The sequence below is a fragment of the Cyprinodon tularosa genome, unplaced genomic scaffold (genome assembly GCF_016077235.1).
Source record: "Cyprinodon tularosa strain WSP-4 unplaced genomic scaffold, ASM1607723v1 ctg453, whole genome shotgun sequence".
NCBI lineage: Eukaryota > Metazoa > Chordata > Actinopteri > Cyprinodontiformes > Cyprinodontidae > Cyprinodon > Cyprinodon tularosa.
The window spans coordinates 428418-448142 of record NW_024039178.1 but is presented as its reverse complement, the minus strand read 5'-3'; the positions used below and the strand labels follow the sequence as shown (position 1 = coordinate 448142).

The window sequence follows — 19725 nt, the reverse complement described above, 5'->3', positions numbered from 1 at the left end:
AAAAGTAAAAGTAGAAACCACTTTTTTCATGCCGTTGCCTACATTTTAAATGGATGTCTGCCAATAGGACTAGATCTCCGTTGTGTTCATTTTCAATCATCTCGTCGTCCATGCTACTATGCTAACGCCACCGCCACCAAGCTGCAATGATTTGCCGCCAATGAATACCGCCGAATCTGTCGATTCATCTTGTAGTGGTGCGTCAAATGCAACGTAGATTCCCATCCAATTAGATTGAATTTGGTATTGATGACGTGAAAAATAATAACGGTAACTCCATTGAAATGATTCAAAACTAAAGTAATGAGCCAATTTTTTAAAATGTAAGGAGTAGAAAGTACAGATATTTGTGTAAAAATGTAAGGAGTAGAAGTAAAAAGTCGCCATAAAAATAAGTAGTAAAGTAAAGTAAAAATATCAGAAAAATCTACTTGAGTACAGTAACGAAGTATTTGTACTTTGTTACTTCCCATCTCTGCTTATTTTAAGAAAAAATGACTCATCTAGATTTTGATTTTTTTCCAGTGGGGTTATTGATTTCAGACTAAGCAAACCATTTAATAAAACCTCATTTGGTCAAATAATGAAATCCATGCTATAAACTGTGATATTATTGCATCATTGCATTGATAATTATGTTTTTTTCTTCTTTGTAAATAGCAGCTTAGTTTATTGTTTCACTAGTTTGTAGTAAAGAGTTTTTAAATGAATTAAATTCGACCTGGAACTGAATAATTTTGTTAATAAAATCTTACATTTTGAATGGAAGTTGTGGTGAATTTATTTCATATATGTGCAGAGTTTTCTGATAGACTATGATTTGAGTTTGATTCACACTTCAATTTGTTGTTCTTAAAACACAGCCAATAAGGCGTGTGTTCATAAGCGATATACAACAGTCAGAATATGATAAAATAACATATTGGCCACCTCTACTGGGACGGGAAATTAATATATTCGTTAAAGTTGCACAACAGGTGGAATCAGAAGGGAATGTTGGAACTGCCTTTAAGCATTGATGGAATCTGAGGATCCCCTGATCTGCAGACTTCTCCGGAATCTGTTTCTGTGATTTATTTCTGATCCTGGCTGAACTAAAAGACTCATTTATGAGAAGAACTCTGAATTATTCAGATCCACTACATTAGTTTTCATTTAAGAACATTTCTGACAAGTTCATAAAAGCAGATTATAAAACCTGTTTAATGTGTGGATCTGTGTGGGTTCTGGTCCAGGAATCAAAGAACCAGACCCAAGCTGCTCACATGAGCTTATTCTGGATGAATGTAAATAAAAATATAATGAAAATAGAACTTCATAGAGAAATGATGCATATATAACTATCAGTCAGAATTTATTTATGGATCATCTTTGACCAAAAGATCATTAAGCGACCAGGAACCAGCAGTTGATGGGAAGTTCTGGAGGTCAGATCTTTAATGGACTTATTTAAACTCAGAGGTTAGAACAAGCTCAGCTGCTCTCATCAACATCCAGATCTGTTCATCATCTAATCAGAAAGCAGAGTTTTTCATCTGAAACCCAAACATGGCAGAATTTGCTGGAACATAATTCTGGTCTCATCAGAACACGCCCAGTGGTCCGGTCCGTCTCCAGCTGCTGAGGAGGAGGACGGCCATGAGGAGATCTTTAGCGATGCAGTAGGTCCCACAGGCAGCAGCAGCACAGAGCAGCAGAGCAGGCCGCTAGGTAGGAGCCGAAAGAGCCCTGCGGCTGATCGGGTCGCTGGTCAACCACCATCACTGTTGATGACATCATCAACCTGTCATCATCTGGGACAGAGATCAAAACCTGCTGGAAGGATTTGGAGGTCTACCTGAGGGCTTAGGAGGGTGGGAGGGATGATGCTGGTTTCCACGGTGATCTCCGTAGTAACCAGGTGGTATCACTGAGACCCCCGGTGGTCCGACGTGTCCTGGTTGGTAGATGGTGTGATCTGATGCAGGGAAGCTCTGAGGAAAGGTCTGTGGAGGAGATGAGAAGGTTGGAGCTTCTCTGTGACCTTAAACTGAATCTGTAGCTTAATGGACTCAGACTGGATACATTTACATGTTAATATCAAATATTTACATTCTAGAAAACACTCAGCGCAAACCTTCACCAAGCTGATCGGTTCATAAACGAAACATTGGATCAGCCCCAAGTTCTGAGATCGGCACAAACACCTGGTTAAAAATGCACCAATCCATCCATGTTGCTAAGCAACAAACAAAGTGACTTAGAGATGGACCTTCTTGACCAAAATTACCATGAAAAACCAGCTGAACCTGCTGAAATCCTCCAGATGTTTTCTATTATATACTGATAATTAATAAAAATAACTTTTAATTGATGCCAAAGATCCTCCTAGCAGTTGGAGCAGTCACATGACGTCTATCTGTTAGGAAGCTGCTGCAGGACATTCTGGGTACCTGGTAGGTGGAGCCGGGATAGGCGGTGGGCGGTGGGCAGAAACCTGTGAGAAGATGCAGAAAGACACATAATCAACAAAACAAATAAAGAGGCTGAGAAATTATAAAATAATTTATATTCTATGTTTAAATTAATAAAATAAATAAAGTGGTTGATAAAGTTCCGAGCGAAAGAAAATTCATGTGACAAACCTGGAGAAAGAGGAGGTCCTTCAGGGAAGAAAGGACGATAGGGAGGAGGCTGCTCACTCATCTGGATGGATGGATGGATGGATGGATGGATGGATGGATGGATGGATGGATGATGGATCTGAAAGAAAACAGGTCTATCTATATGAAAGATCTCAGGTTCATTTCCATTATTCAGTTACGGTTGCGGAGGTCCAGTGTTTGTTTGGACTTTGGACTCTGAAGAACCTGCCTGCAGACTGAGGAGGTCAGCGGACCTCCAGGACCGTATGTTCAAACCAAACACGATCTGGGCATCAAAAATGCTTAAACACTGAAATATGTAGCAACAAGCTAGAGAGAAGTTTGGCTTTATTTATTTTGATAAGTTGGAAAATTTGTTTTAAAGGATTTCTTTAAGAGAAATTCCACCTCAAAATATCCTCTGAGCAGTCAGTTCATCAGGATTATAATCCTACTAAAATATGCAGTTCTTGTTTGGAGCGCCAGATCTCCAGCATACCGCCAGAAGGCGTCGCTGGAAATCTCTAATGAAAGCTCCCTTCTGCAGCCAGCCTGTGGGGGATTTCCTGCCCTTCTTAAGGCTGATTTATACTCAGAAATCAGGTCGTCTGCGTGTGTCTCCCAGTGAATGCAAATGTGCCCCCGCCCCTGCCGCAGACACTCTGGTGCACCGAAATTGTAGGTGACCGCAGAGACGAAGCCTCTAATTGGTCAAATCTACATCCGCTCTACTCTATGCGTATTTCCTGTTTGGTACCTTACCGGCTTGTTTTGTTTGTATGGCCGCCATTGTGGAAAACGACTGGTGAAGATGGACCCTCATGTCCCTTCGTTGTCGCACGATCTTGCCCCTTGCATTTTTCCACTTCCTCGCCGCCACAGCCGTACCTAGACCCACAGCTAGTTCCTGATTGTCCCTCCTGCGTTGTGGCGTGGAATAACAGTGTAGATCACGCTTCAATATTGGACATAAATCAAAAATATCTGCGATAAGCTCACTGCGACACACTGCTGCGGGAGGATAACCAGCCCTTTAGAGGTTGCAAGTGAATATAAATAGTTTGAGATAAAAACTATACTACTACCGATACCAGTATCGGGAAGGCCGTAAAACCAGTGTCGGCGAGTACCAACAAATAGGACAACGATAGCATTTTGAGAGCCATAAGTTTATTCAACTATTGTCACCCATTCCAGGTAGGCAATAAAAAGTTCTACTGGATTCACTTTGTATTCGTTTTTTCTGCTTTACTAAGGTAGGCAGCAGCTTGACAAAGCCATGATGGCAATTATTTTACATCCAGGTATTAGTTCTTCATATATACACACACAAACATCAATTTTAACAGATGGTATCGGTATCTGCTGATACTGCACAGCCAGGTATCAGGTATCGGTATCAGGGCCAAAAAATAGCATCAGCGCAACACTAGTAAAGTATCCGGATATACAATAAAATATTTTTCATTGGCAGATTGTAATATTTTTAGTTAATTTGGGTATTTATAAACAGTTTCCTTTTTGATCGTAAAAATTATTTTAGTGCAGTAAAAGTGATCAGAGGTTTCTCTTTTGTCCTTATCCACCAAAATCCAATCTTTTTTTAAGCTTTGCTGTTTAACCCTTTAATATGTATTTATTTTTCATATGCAGAATGTCTGCAGAAACAATAACAGCTTGTATATACTTTCTGTCTCTCCAACAAACTCCTGGATCAGCTTCTCTGATTGGCTGATGCTCCGGCGTGCAACTCCAGTGTCAAATGCTGGGATGTATCCATGGCCTTCTCTGCGCCGTCCACTATAGATTTTGCATTTAAATCAGATGCTTTGACGCCCAAAACGTTCTGTGGGAACCCAAACACGTTATGCAGGAGTGGCGGCCTAGTTAGGGCATAGGGCTTGGAATCCTGAGGTTAACAGTTCGAAACCCACTCCTAAGAACTGCCACTCTGGCTCTCTGAGCAACACCCTTAACCCCACACTGCTCCCTGGGCACCCCAAATGGCAGCCCACTGCTCCACAAAGGAATGGATTAAATGCAGAGTGAAGTTTGTTGTGCTGCTCTTGTAACAGTGTCATTCATTCAATAAAATGCTGGAAACAAAAATAAAAAAGAACCCAAACAGGATCCTGTTGGTGGTAAATTAAACTTTAATAAGAAATAAACATCTTAATTAGTTTTTTTTTTCATCAACATGAGGCAGAATATCAGACCAGTGATCTTCTGTAGAAGGCAGTATTAAAGAACTTCATCTCCAGAACTGTTCTGGATCAGATCCTGGGACTCTATTAAAAGAGTTCCTGCAGAAATATCTGGACATGACTGTGTCTCTGTTGATGAGAAACATTCAATGACACTTAGCTGAGGAGATGAGCTGCCTCCATACCAGCTCTGATTTAATAACTGGTTTCCATGACAACTCGCATGTAGACACAAACAGCCGTCTATTCATGACAGAAGTCGTTTGTTTGGTTCCAGTTAAAACTGCCTGGTTCTGCTAGGAGAACATCTCCTCACCACCTTTAACGTTCTGCTTTCCAGATTAAAAGCGAATCATAAAGTTATTATGTTGATTATTCAAACGAACATGTTCAGCCAATCAGAACCCTTCTACAACCCGGTTTAAAACTTCAGAATAATTCAAAAGTTACCAAATCAGACCTGGTCAGCTGTTAGGCAGCAGGTTGGTGATGCAGACGTCTAATTAAAAAAAAGACAAGCTGCTGATGTCATAAAGCTAAAGGTTAAAAAAACATCATCAGACGGAGACGCAGTCCACCCAGTCCAAATGGTCCTCCTCATGAGTCCTAATGGGTCCTTCTGATGGGATGGGTTAGTTTCATTAAAGCAGCTCAGTTCTTCTAAACATGAACTCACCTCTAGCTGAAGAAACCTCTGCTGTCCTGATCAGACGCTGATCTACTGATCCATGAATCAACTGAAGCGACAGTGGACAGAAACACAGGGACAGAGAGGGACATAGACCGCCCTCCTCCTTCCTCATTATCCTTATCAGCTCCTCCTCTTCTCTGTGCTCCATCCATCCATCCATCCATCCATCCATCCATCCATCCATCCATCCATCCATCCATCCATCCATCCATCCATCCATCCATCCATCTAATGCGTTATCTTAGTAGTATTTTTGATTAAAGTTCACCAATAATTTTCTTTAATCAATTAAAGCTAGTGTGTAATTTTCAGCGACATCTAGCGGTTAAACTGCAGACTGCAGCAACATGAACATCCCCCCCCCCCCCCCCCCACCGCGGGACAACTTGCCGTAGTTACTTTCGAGCGTAATGGGCGATCTCGCAATCGCTAGTTTGTTGGCTCTGCGCTGCCGTAGCGCAAAGATGTCTGCCTCCATGGCTGCGAGACCCGCTCCTATGTAATTATAAATAACGAATTCTAAGGCAACGCAAATATTAAGGTTAAGAGGCTGAGCTCGTAGATGATGATAAATAACATAGTTATGTATAATATATTAGATTTCTGACTGTATATCCCTGTAATTATTACACACTGTAGCTTTAAATCAAAAAGAGGAACCATAAGTAAATAAACATATTTAAATAATCAAACAGACATTATGCTATTTTGATGAATTTTAAATGGTAAAAACATGTAAAAAATTATAAATACTGGGGGCAGAGCAGGGAAATGCATCAGATTTTGTTAAAGAGACGTTTTCTCATGCTCCAGTTTATCTGGAACAACAACAAACTCCCATTAGACTGTAACGGTTCTGCAAGCCTGAGTTCTTTAAGTCAAAATTAAAACCCATTTGTTTAGAGCTGCCTTTGTTCAAGTTAAACTGTTAACTGAGATATCATGAGTTAAATGTTTTGGTCCAATTGAGTTATTTCCTGCTTTCATCATATTTCTTAATCTTTACTTCCTTTTATTCTCTTTTTATTTTTCTTCTATTTTATTGTCTAAATTATGTTAAGCAGTTGGAATTGTCTGTGTACTGAACTGTGTAATAGAACTGCCTTACTTTTCAAAATATATATCCAACTTTCACATAATAGTTGCCCCTTTAAGATTCACAAAAATGAGGGCTCCTTTTTTTTTTTTCCAAAAAGACTAAACTCTCTTATAGCGAGCTGACTAATATAACATATGCTGGGGTTTTATTTACCCCTCTTCTCTTTTCTTCCCCTACAAAGTGATGGAGATTTCTAGCTTAACTCCTCGGATGTGGATATACTTAACTATTTTCTTTTTGAATAATTTCATTTTATTTTTTTTTCATGCTTTTGTGGTCTTTTATCCTTGATTTCTCGTGTATAGTTTATAACCTTCTTACTCTGATATATAATCGTTATAACTTTCATGTTTTTTTGTCTATCGTCTTATCTACCGTGAGAATTTCTTTGAGTTTGCTCTTCTCTTCTCTGCTGTGACTTTTCAGCAGTGGAAAAAACATTGACTAATAAACAAAGTGTAAAAATATTATAGTGATGATCATGGCTCTAATAGCTGGCCTAATTGCTAATTATTTCACTTGCCTAATGCTACGTTCACTACGGAAGCAGCTGGAGCAGCAAAAACGCGCATGCTGCTTCATTATTGATGCTTGTACAAGTTTAGTTTTGCTGCTCTAGCAGCTCGGTCGAAAAGTCCATCTGATGCCCGTTTGGCGGAGCTACCCTATCCTTTTTTTGCCTGTAATGGCAGCTATATTTGCTGTGATCAGTGGGTAAAAAGTAGTTTTAATATCTGTGCAGTCAGTTTATGATCCTGCCTTCAAATATTGTTTCACTCTCGGATCCGCTTAGACCCCCGTACACCGGTGGTGCTCTGTCACTGGATATCCATACCATCAGCTCATTTGTCGATGCGCAACCAGATACACATCCAATTTCAATGAATTATGAAACTATGGTACTACTCATCTAATCCACCTGCTCCTGCTTCTTTATAGACGGCTCAGTCCCAGCTATCAGGGCAAGATCACTGAATTTGTATTTTAGATCATTGCTAATGCCATAGTTTATGCTCTTGTTAAAGGGGGCCAGTGGTGAAAAAAGTTTTTTTAGTGTTTATATATATACACTTAAAGCGTTTATATACAGGGGTTGACGTTAAGGATTTTTAACCAGTTGCCTTTTGGGCAAGTGGCTTTCACATTTCATTTGCCCAGAAACAATTTTTACTTGCCCAGTATAATGTTTGATATATATAGTTCCTAATATTCATTTTTGTATATATATCAATAAAACATGTTTTTTTTTTGTAATTCAGTAAGTTTTATAGTATAGATTAAATTCATCATCCAGCTGCTCTCCCCAAGGAGAGGAAAAATCACGCCATCTAGCGGAAAATCACGCGGCTTTTTCAAATCTCGCCAGAATGTGTACAAAACCACAAAAATGGCGCCGGCAACGCTTGTGGGTCGTTTTCAGCGAATGTCGGGGATTTTAAAGTAATTTTGAGTGATACATTTTTTTTTTTTGTAATCATTGCATTTGCCCGCCGGGCAAGTGCAAATGAAAAAAAAAAAAATGTGTACTCTCCCGACAATAAAAACAGCTTGCCCCGGGCGATTGGGCAATTTTGTATATATATATATATATACAAACAACACAAACATGCACACACATTCACACCTAAGGTAAATTTTAGAAAAGCCAATTAATCTAACAGTCATGTTTGGGACAGTACCTGGAGAGAACCCATGTACTGAGACTGAGACATGCAAACTCCATGCAGAAAAACCCTGGGCCAGGAATCAAACCCAGAGCCTTCTTGCTGCAAGGATGCTTCCCACTGCCCCACCGTGCAGCCTTTGTGTTGGTTGTAACCATTTGACAACCTTAGTTCCTAGGGTGGAATGACGGCCTAGTGATTAGGTCATAGGGCTTGGAATCCTGAGGTTGTGAGGTTGAAAACCACTCCCACAGACTTCCACTCTGGCTCTCTCAGCAAACGCCCTTAACCCCTGATTGCTCTGCAGGCGCTTCATAGGGCGGCCCACTGTTCCCCAAAGAGTATGGGTTAAATGCAAAGAGTTCATTTCTTAATTGTAAGATCAATAAAGTTCAATTTACATTTATTTATCCGTGTTAACTTCTAACTTTGAACATGGGGGATTATCACAGTTCAGCTGTTGTTCTGATAATGTCTTCAAGAGCCAATAAAGGCAGGAGCAGACACTGACACCCCCCTAATAACTTTATCTAAACTATGATGTCATCTGTGTACTGTGCGCTTATTGGTCCCCTGTGGATACTTTATAAAGCAGCAGAGCATGTGTTCTCCTCCTACAGCTACAGACTCGGACACAGAAGACCTCAGCTGGACCCAGCATGCAGCTTCAGCACAGTAAGTGTCCTTCTGCTCAGATCCTCTCCAAGATTCAGGCTTGACTGGTTAAAACTGATTAGTGGGTCAAATTCCTGCTGCAGGCAGCACCCCAGTCTAAAGGCTCCAACCAGAAGGAAACCAGCTGTGCAGTTGTCCTCTGTGGGTAATATCAATCCACAGTTTAACTCTGACTCGGAGCGGCTTCTCCAGTCCGCAGTACTGCAGTTTCAAAGAAATCAGCTGAGCCTGAGCAGGCTACGTTTTTCCTGTAAACCACGTGCTTGTTTTGGGGGCTGCAGCCTGTCACTGACCCCCTCCCTTTAAAGCTGCAGGCCCAGCTCTCCTCTGTCCTTATTCCTCCTTTCTGACTGACTGACTGGGCTGATAGACAGAATCTAATTGGTGTCTCTGGATACAGCAGAATAACTTCCTTAAAAAAAAAAGAAAACTATTGTAACTTTAGAAAAGAGAAGTAAACTTTTTGCTCCATTTAAGAACCATCTTCAGTTTGCTTTCTTTTCCTAACTACTTTTTAACATGTCTGATTTGAAATTGTCAGCTTATTACATCCTCTGTAACATCCACAGGTGGCTCTGTGATAATCTGTCTCACTTCTTCAGTTTTTCTCTGATACATTCAGATTTTGTCAAAGGAAATACAGTATTTATTGTTCCCTGATAAGTTTGGTCTTTGTTATAAACTGTTATAAACTGATCCAGGATCAGAGTCTCTGAGTGATGAAACCATGAATAATTTTCCTGAACATTCAGCCTTTGGTTGTTTTCTACCTGTTATTCATTGCTGGGAAATACAATGGAAGGACGAACCCTGAAATTGGAGATAATTCTCTACATGCATCTAATAACCATGGTTAGATCAGACTGTCACTGAATTTGACAATCTGATCTAATGTTGTAAAATAAGACAGCTTCAGCAGAACACTTATCCTATCATCCATTCAGTGTGTGTTATTTTAATCTGTTTATTCAGTATAAGCATCAGAGTTTCATCAATACAGGATTATGGAGGATCATTCCTGTTAATTACAAATACAAAAAGAAATGTATAAATAACATAAATATATAACACTTGAGAAATAATAGAGATAGATTAGTGAGCCATTAAAAGCAATTATACTGAGTAAACTGGAGACCCTTGTTGGCCTGTTTACCAAAGTTAGCTTAGCTGCTCCTTACCACTCATTACAGGGAAGAAACCAAAACTCACCTGCTGTTGTTTGGCTTTATTAAATCAGCACCAACTAACAGAAACTCCCACACACACGAAGAACTGCATTTCATGTTGTCTAATAATTATGGTAAATACCAAAGGCCGACATTAAAATTGCACATGAATACCAACTCATGTCGTAATTTCAATTGGAAAGCTACGAGTTGCCAGGATGAGGTAAACTTTGACCTTTCAACATGGTGGAGTGCGGTGACATGATTCTTGGTGGTGAATCCACTGATCTCTACTTATTCACTGGATTGCTGATTGCCACAAAAAAAGTGAAACCCCCGCCCGCCATGATGGTACTCCCCACTCCCACCAAGACACGCAGTAAAAATGCCTATGTGTGTAGCAAAAACAAGCAGTTTGCTGGCTCTGGGAAGATGTTTCACAGGTAACTTTACAGTCAGTGGATGTACTAACCAAGAAAATACATATATATGCCAATGTGTCCTATAGTAGAGTGTGTAGTGTAACATCAGTCTGGCTATTTCAGACATTGACTGAGTTCGCCATTGTGTCTAAGCATAGAAAATAGAAAGTAGAGTAAATATAAACTAATTCACGGTGAAATGCAAATTTAGTAATTCTTTATTAAGTGGATGACGCTCTTGCATTTGCAGTGTTTGATATTTGGCATTTTCTCAAAGTTATGCGCTAAAATATATTGAAATTTATTTTGAGAGAAAAAAACAACTTAAACATTTTTTCTACTTTCTATTTTCTATGCTTAGACACAATGGCGTATATATATACACATATATATATATATATATATATATATGTGTATATATACGTATATATATATATATATATATACGTATATATATATGTGTATATATATATATATATATATATACGTATATATATATGTGTATATATATATATATATATATATATATATATATATATATATATATATATATATATATATATATATATATATATATATATATACGTATATATATATACATATATATATATATATACACGTATATATACACATATATACGTATATATATATATATATATATATATATATATATATATATATATATATATATACGTATATATATATGTGTATATATATACGTATATATATATATGTATATATATATATATATATATATATATATAAAGTAGTGCTGTCAATCGATTAAATGTTTTTAATCGCGATTAATCGCATCAATGCCTAAGTTAACTCGCGATTAATCGCATTTTAATCACACATTTTTTTTCTGATTGAAAATCATTAAAATACTCTCGATGACATACAAAAAATACATACAGGCTAGGTTTGTGCCAATGTTCTTTTTTAAAAATGAAAACAGGTCACAGATACTGATTTATGCCATAGAAACATATGGCAAGAAGATGGGGAGGCATGTAGCAAAAAATAACAAATAGCCAAAAAAAAAGGCCCTGAAAACAGGCTGATGTAAAAGACAGTCTTTACAGTTAATACAGTATTTTGAACAAAGACAAGCATTTTACCCTACTGCTATAAAATGCAGTAGAGTTAACATTAGATGTTAATTAACCAAGGTAATAATGAACAATTTTCCATCAATACATCAAAATCAATAGACCGACATCACTAGATGGAGGAAGTCTATGCTCTAGAAAGTTACTTTTCAGCCTCTTAACAAAAATGAGAACACACACACACACACACACAGACACACACACACACACACACACAATACTGACTGCGATACTGCACCAGACACTCAACTTGTTTGTTGGTGGTGGGGCTTAAAGAAAAGGCACTAGCGCCACCCAGTGTATGAGCGTCTTTTTTCCTTGAGGAGCTCCGCTCTCGAAGCCTATGGAAAATGCATAGACTGGGGGAAAATAGACCCGCCTTCCCGCAGGCTGCAGCGGGATGTACTTGGAAAATTGCACCATAAAACCACATAGAGTTAATCTCATGTTAAAAAAAATATCGCCATTAAAATGGCCTCGCATTAACGCGATAATAACGCGATAATTTTGACAGCACTAATATAAAGTAATTCAATCACTAGATAATGTCTCTGTGTGTGTGTGTGTATATACACACATGAAAATTATGTAAGCTGTTTCAAATTATCAAATGTAATTACTATAACAATATAATAAATACATGTATATTACATATACATCATCACGTAAGCACTTTTGGCACATATGTATTATTTTGCTCCATTAACACATTAATTTTATTGGGATGGATTTCTATAATATGTCATATTACATGACTTAGAGACCTTCCTTGACTTCATAATGACTATGCAATGTGATGTGCCTATTTTTTTTTATTATAAGTTAAAGTTCTAAGTTACTTATGCTATGAAACAGAAAGTGTTTGTCAAAGTTTTTTCTTTATTTTAAAACTCTTAAGCCCCTGAAAATGAGAACATTGTTGTTGTTCGATGCTGTAGTGCACATATTGTTTATATTTGAATGATCTAAATAGGGAGTACCAAAATGGTGGCCAGTGGCTTCACTACACCCCTTACTACCAATGGGCAATCAGCAATCCAGTGAGTAAATAGAGCTCAGTGGGTGAATCCTGCATCCTTAAGTGTTTTCATCTCTAGTGTTTGTAGCCTACTTAATGACATATATAGATTTAAGTATATATCACTACTTAAAGTTGTGTACTGTTTTAAATTACCTTTATAGTTTATAGCTTTATGTCTGAAAGCTGTACAAAACGAAATTTCATTTTGTATACAGCTCTGTGTATACAAATATACAGCTCTGTGTATACAACCTGTGTATACAAAATGACAATAAAAGTTGTCTAAATAGTCAACTGTCCAAGTGTCCGCCCGAACCCCTAAATCCCTCAATCACTAAATAGAGCGGGAATTATGTAGTGGACTTTATAGTAAACTCAGTTAACTGACCGTTTTGACAGATGATCAATATGTTTTGCTCCCCGTTCGTCACGTAACTCCGCCTCCCCGCACACTGCCTGTGTCATCTTTGTTATTTGTCACACAGCCGCAGGCGACAGCGGGCCGCTGTGACAACAAATCCGATGAAGCATTCCGGGATGTATCTGCTTATCTATTGACCATGGATGATCACATCTTTTCAAGGTGCATTGTGGGAAATTTCGAGTCTACTAGACATTTGGACACTCATTTAAAATGGCATAACCACTATATAGTGCCTTATATAGTGGTCAGGGCGGACATTCGGACACAGCCATTGTGTATGTAAATCAATCACCTGATCAGTGTTACTTCATAGTTACCATGACAACTACAGGGAAAAGAGCAGAAGAAAAACTTAGTTTAACAAGGACATCCAAGAAAACAGCGGTTAGAAAAATGAAATTGCATATAAACAAGCTGCTCACCAAGCTATCAAACAGAAATAATATCAGTGAAAAGTGGTCTAATCCTTCTAAACTAGTAACCATGGGCCAGGAAACCATGTTGATTCCTTAAAAGATGTTTCCTGCTGAATCTCCAATTTCCAGCAGAGCCAAAGCATCCAGCCCTCAGCATTATGGAGGTTAAATTAAAATGGCAATGGTCTTTACCAATTACCATTGGTAAAATGTTTCATGTCAGGAGATTTGACCAAAGCACATTAAACTAGAGTCATTCACCCATTCACACGCACACTCAAACACTGATGGTGGAAAGTTACATTGTAGGCAAAGCTGCCCAGGTGCTCACTGATAGAAGTCAATGTTTACAGCAGTTAGTGTTTACGCCCCACACCTCTTTATATTCAGATTTTGATTTGTGGTAGTAGTCACCATGTTGATCACTGGAGGTGAGGGTGTTGGACTCACTTTGATCTGGGTATCTGCTCTTGTAGGCCTTTTTATTTTGCAGGTTCTCATGTGTAGTTCTGTTTCACCAGTGTGACATTTGATGCTGATACATGATTATGTCAGGAATCAGAACAGAAGACCAAAAATTCAGGCAAGACAGACAGTGGAATAACTTCAAGCATTTATCTAAAACACGCAGGTCTGCAGAAGCAGCAGCTAGGGCGTCTATCACAGGAATGTCTATAGGAGAGAAACACAGGTTAGTGACCACAATAATGGAAATAATGGATAAAGGAGGATTATTAATGGCTGACTCCCTAAGCTGGTTTGACAGTTTGTGCAGTCCGTGCCCAGAGAACCAGGTCGATTCCCGTCGGTCGGCTGACAAGACACAGCAGACGCTGCCAGAGTTTCAAATGCAGGAGTCTAGTTGTCTGCAGGAATACCAGGAGATCAGACCCGGATAAACAGATCAGAAAAGGGGCAGAGAGGTTCAAAAGTACGAATACAGAAACAGGTCAGGATCAGGAAAATCCTGTAAGTAACGTTCGAAAACTCTCTACACCAAAGGCTCAAGAATACTCTGGCAGTAATGGCTGGGACCAAGGAGTATAATTAGAGGAAGTGAATGAAATGATCAATCAAGTCAGCAATAAACGCCAAAATCATGTCAAATTAATGTTCAGAATAATGAAATTGATCATCTGAGAGGACTTAATTTGGCTGTAGGTCTTCTCCTCACAATCTGGGTCATCGTTTTCTTTCTCTTTCCTCCAGGGGTTGGCATGAAGAACCAGACTTTTCCACTGCAAGTTTGGGTTCTGATAGATTGAAAGCTTTGTGTGGAAAGTGTTCTATTCCAGGTTCATTTCTCTTCGGTGTGTCAGGCTTGATAAGACTGAACTGACTACGGAGAGGCGGGAAGAAAACAACAACCATAGCACACAATGAGAGCAGTCTTTATTTTCAACCTCCTTGAAAAGATTGTGTTGTTAATACACTGGCTGAGGCTGGGAAAGAAACTAAAGATTGCAAGATGCGCTCCAGCACCACCATCCATAAACACAGAGCACGCCCGCTTGTGACGTCAATGCGTCCTCTACTGCATATGCACCACACTAAAATTGTATGAATGTAGTTCACACAGGAGATCACATAAAACCAAGCAAAGGAATCTGGAATTGAGGATAAATGTCGGCAGTGTAAATGTAACCCAAGAGTTTGTCTGACCTAGTCCAGTTCCAGGTAGTTAGGTAAACAATTCTGGTACTACACCAAGAACAAGATGAGCTGAACTGCTCCTGAAGGTGCTGATGCAGGACGGCTTTGGATGATGTTAATGATCCATGGCCTGATAGAGATTCCCTGAAATTCCCTTTGTTAATGTATAACTGGAGTCCAGATTATTGGATTATTGTTGAATTATCATCTTAATACAAATCAATCAAAAACAAAGCTGCGCAATACTCTGAACTCCAGAAAATAAATGCTTTGCTTAAATGAGGCCAGAAGTTTCAAAAGAGGAACATTTAATTCTTCCTTCTAATAAATTCATCTATCTTTTTCCACAGTTGAAAAATGGGCATCACCATTAAACTAACTAATGACACCCCATACACCTGGTACTTCTCATATGAAAAAGATGGGGTAAGTGTCTCAATGTTACACAGAGATGTGAACCCTTGGAAGACCTTGCCTTAATGCTTCCCCTCTTTTCCTCAGAATGGGAGCAGACTTGGGGCAAATCGTACAGTGACTGGTACGTGGCCTTTAGGATTTTCCTTGTTAAAGTACCCCTTCCGACTGTTTGATGCTGTCTTGGATAGAGGGATCTACCTAAGCTATGGAAACCACTCCAGCTGGGACCTCCGGTCTGAAAATCGGATTGATGATTTTACTATAAGAGAGAGTGATGATCGGGAGGACTTTGAACTGGTCAACAGTTCTGATGAGGTAGTCGACCGCTGTCCCAATTATGGTAAGTCCTACTGATGCATTCCCTAAACGTGTTGGCGCTTTTGTTTGTGCAATTATCCTCGTTCATTATTTTTTGACTAAGTGGAGTGAACACAGGGCCGGCGATTGCTATAGGCGAGATAGGCAATTGCCTAGGGCGACAAATGTGTTGGGGGCGCCCTCTAGCGTCGCCCTTAGGCTTACTTCCCATTAATCATAGAATTAGAAAAAAAAGCGAATTAAACCGGTTATGAAGCGTCCGTCAGTTTGACTTAACCTTACGTATATATAAATAGCAAAATATGAACAAATAAATATACCACAGTTTTTTTTATTTATTTTTTCACATTTAAGAGAAAATCGGAAAAGATTCTGATCACTTTTCAAGCGCCCTCCAACCCGGAAGTCGTGACGTCAGAACGGGAGCGTTCATGGCGATCTACTGCACTAAATGCGATAGCCAAAACGAGAAATCTGAAAGCAAAATTTCGACTTCAACCGAGCGATTCCTACCAGGAGACCATTCTGATGTATCGGAGGAAGAATATTTGTGTCTGGAGCCTCACATGTTCGACCCAGATGTTTCAGATGAAGAGAAGGCAGCGGACGAACAACAGCGAGTCGGACAATGAGTGGAGATTGGACGTCGGCCGGTGTTATGCCCAAAAGTGCATGCCTGCCGAAATATGCATCCCCAGTCGCGGGAGCGCGCCTCGCTCTGTTGAACTGCATATCGACGAGGAAAACGGATTAAAATATGTTCAATGGAGCTTAGGTTCTTATATTAATGATGTAAAAACGTTTAAAAATACCTCTCGTGGGAAAAAAGTTGTGGTTATTTGGCAGATTAATTTACAAAATTACAGATTTTTTGAACAACATTAAATCCAAAGATTTTGACCATGGTACGGCTGATTTATTTGTTGTGGTCTCTTGTTATTTACACACAACACTAAACCGTGATAGCCGACGTGAGTTTGGAGTTTGCAAAGGTTTCTCTTAAGTGGAAAATCAAACGCGCATCTACACAGCACAGCGTTCACAGACCAGTGAGATGCGTTCGCTGCGCGTCAGAAAGCTATGGTGCATTCAGGAGCATTGGAACATTTTAAACTTACAAGAATGAGGCATAAAACAGAACTGTATTTAACTGAACTGTATTGTATTTTTTTTTGTTTGTTTATGCATCTCACTGGTCTGTGAACGCTGTGCTGTGTAGATGCGCGTTTGATTTATAATCATCAAATAATCATCAAAATGGGCTTGCACTGATGAGCATCAACCAAGAGGTCTCAAATAAAATCTCATTTGATGATACCATCAACGAATTTGCCATTAGGAAGTCCAGACGAGTCAAATTTTAATGCTGCATCAATTTTGAAGGTGAATAGAAATACCTGAAACAACTGATAGATAGAACTACAAGAACTTCAAACTTTTAATTTTGTAATGGTATTCATAAAAGCCCTTTTGTTTGTAGAGGGTTAATCCTTTCTTTAATCACTAATCAATGTCAGAAATCAGGGTAAATATACCTGATATATTTTATTTAGAGGAAAATTTTGTTTATCTCATTTCTATTTATGTTCAAATGATTTAATTGAACTGGAACAGAAAATTTAATTTAATGTTTATCAATTACTTTTTTATGTAGTCCTTGGTTGAAGAATTTCTTAAATTTATTATTTTTTATTGTTATTTGGTAATTTCTGAAATTGATTTATTTAATATTTGTTTAATGTGTGTTAAATTTGTTAATTGTCTGAAATAAATTAATTCATTGATTCAATCCAGTTTTTTAGTTATACTTTACCTAAGTGTCCTTACAGATGGTTAAAAGTGTTTTTGCACAGTCCTAACTTTGAGTGTGTAATAAATTATTTAAAATAATAAAAAAGAAAAGGTACTGAAACCTATTCTGGTATTTGTCTATGCATCACTCCATGCTAAGTTACAGTTTTTTTCTGAATGCTTAAACACAACCTTGATTCTTATAGCACAATTTCTAAAACTATTAATACTTATAGCAAATCCACTCACTGAGTTCACAAAACTAAAAGAACAAACACTGCTTTGCACTCAATTTGCAATTTTGTAACACACACTTTGCACAACTGTAGGCACAATTCACCGCACAGCACTCTTTGTGGAACTGTAAACACAACTCAATGAAGCACTAAACAGATGCTGAAAACAGTGCTGGTATTTCGCATGGCAAAAGTGAGGAGGGGGGGGCGCAAAACTCAATCTCGCCTAGGGCAACCAAAGGGCTAGAACCGGCCCAGAGTGAACAGAAATGATGGATTTGTTTTGGGTTGTCTGTTTTGTTGTTTTCCTGTCTTCTACAATCAAATGCCTTGGTTCCCTCCAGATGCTTCCTCTAACTATCTAAAAATATCACGCCACGAGGGATGGATGGATGGATGGACGGACCGATGAATGAATGGATGGATGATGGATGGAAGGAAGAGGGATGGATAGATGGATGAATAAATGGATGGATGGATGGATGGATGGATGGATGGATGATAGATGGATAATGGATGGATGGATGGATGGATGGATGACGGAAGGATGCACGGATGGATGGATGATGGATGGATGGATGGAAGAAAGATGGATGGATGGATGGATGGATGGATGGATGGATGGATGGATGGATGGATGGATGGATGGAAGGTAGAGGGATGGATAGATGGATTGATAAACGGAAGGATGGATGGATGGATGGATGGATGGATGGATGGATGGATGGATGGAAGAAAGAGGGATGGATAGATGGATTGATAAACGGAAGGATGGATGGATGGATGGATGGATGGATGGATGCACGGATGGATGGAAGATGGATGGATGGATGGAAGAAAGATGGATGGATGGATGGATGGATGGATGGATGGATGGATGTAAGAAAGAGGGATGGATAGATGGATTGATAAACGGAAGGATGGATGGATGGATGGATGGATGCACGGATGGATGGATGATGGATGGATGGATGGAAGAAAGATGGATTGATAAACGGAAGGATGGATGGATGGATGGATGACGGATGGATGACGGATGGATGCACGGATGGATGGATGATGGATGGATGGATGGATGGAAGAAAGATGGATGGATGGATGGATGGATGGATGGATGGATGGAAGGAAGGAAGAAGGATATATAGATGGATTGATAAATGGAAGGATGATGGATGGATGGATGCATGATGGATGGATGGATGGATGGATGGATTAAAAGGATGATGATGGATGAATGGAAGGATGATGGATGGATGGATGGATGGATGGATGAATGGAAGGATGATGGATGGATGGATGGATGGATGAATGGAAGGATGATGGATGGATGGATGGATGGATGAATGGAAGGATGATGGATGGATGGATGGATGGATGGATGGATTTCTAGAAACTGAAGCAGAAAATGCAGCAAATTCAAGTTTTGTGTGGATTGAGTGGATTGGGCCCATGTAGGGTCAGAGGTCAACAAATGACCCATGTTGCTTTTATCTGTTGGATATGCACACTTTTGCTATGTTCAGACCACAAGTACTGGAAGCAACAAAAAAGCTTATGTTGCTTCATTTTTAATGCTTGTGCAAGTTAAGGTCAGATGTGCGTCAAGAGTGACTTTGATGCTCCCAGGGCGCATTCAGTAAAGTGTATCTACATGCATGAGATGCTTCTGCTGCTCCTGTGTTCATTGGTAGGGAGCGACTTTGCTATATTTGCTGTTATAAGTGGGTATAAAGTAGTTTTAATTTTTTTAAGTGAGAAAGTCCACCTGAAACTTCATCTGTGCAGTCAGTTC

At 39.1% G+C, this 19725-nt stretch overlaps 2 protein-coding genes across 10 annotated transcripts in view; one reads left to right on the top strand and one right to left on the bottom strand.

The window, feature by feature from the left end:
* The window catches only part of LOC119793456, a 67097-nt gene that overhangs the window by 30531 nt on the left and 16841 nt on the right, over positions 1 to 19725 (top strand). The window contains exons 7-9 of the mRNA XM_038300676.1: positions 1588 to 1710; positions 15527 to 15597; positions 15673 to 15928. Of these exons, the coding sequence (XP_038156604.1) occupies positions 1588 to 1710; positions 15527 to 15597; positions 15673 to 15928 (450 nt within the window). The remainder of the gene's footprint in view (positions 1 to 1587; positions 1711 to 15526; positions 15598 to 15672; positions 15929 to 19725) is intronic.
* LOC119793463 (cysteine-rich and transmembrane domain-containing protein 1-like) lies at positions 1338 to 19311 on the bottom strand. Of its 9 annotated transcripts, XM_038300689.1 has the most exons (6): positions 5505 to 5574; positions 3387 to 3544; positions 2625 to 2735; positions 2433 to 2476; positions 1838 to 1985; positions 1338 to 1763 (listed from the first exon to the last, which is right to left on the bottom strand). In XM_038300689.1, exons 2-6 carry the CDS (start codon positions 3445 to 3447, stop codon positions 1651 to 1653), a joined length of 477 nt encoding a protein of 158 aa, XP_038156617.1. In that variant the 5' UTR covers positions 3448 to 3544; positions 5505 to 5574; the 3' UTR covers positions 1338 to 1650. The 9 variants fall into 9 exon arrangements, with proteins under 9 accessions (XP_038156617.1, XP_038156619.1, XP_038156620.1 ...); XM_038300691.1 differs by lacking the exons at positions 3387 to 3544; positions 5505 to 5574 and adding an exon at positions 19287 to 19311 and having other exon boundaries at positions 2625 to 2736; XM_038300692.1 differs by lacking the exons at positions 3387 to 3544; positions 5505 to 5574 and adding an exon at positions 19291 to 19311 and having other exon boundaries at positions 2625 to 2736.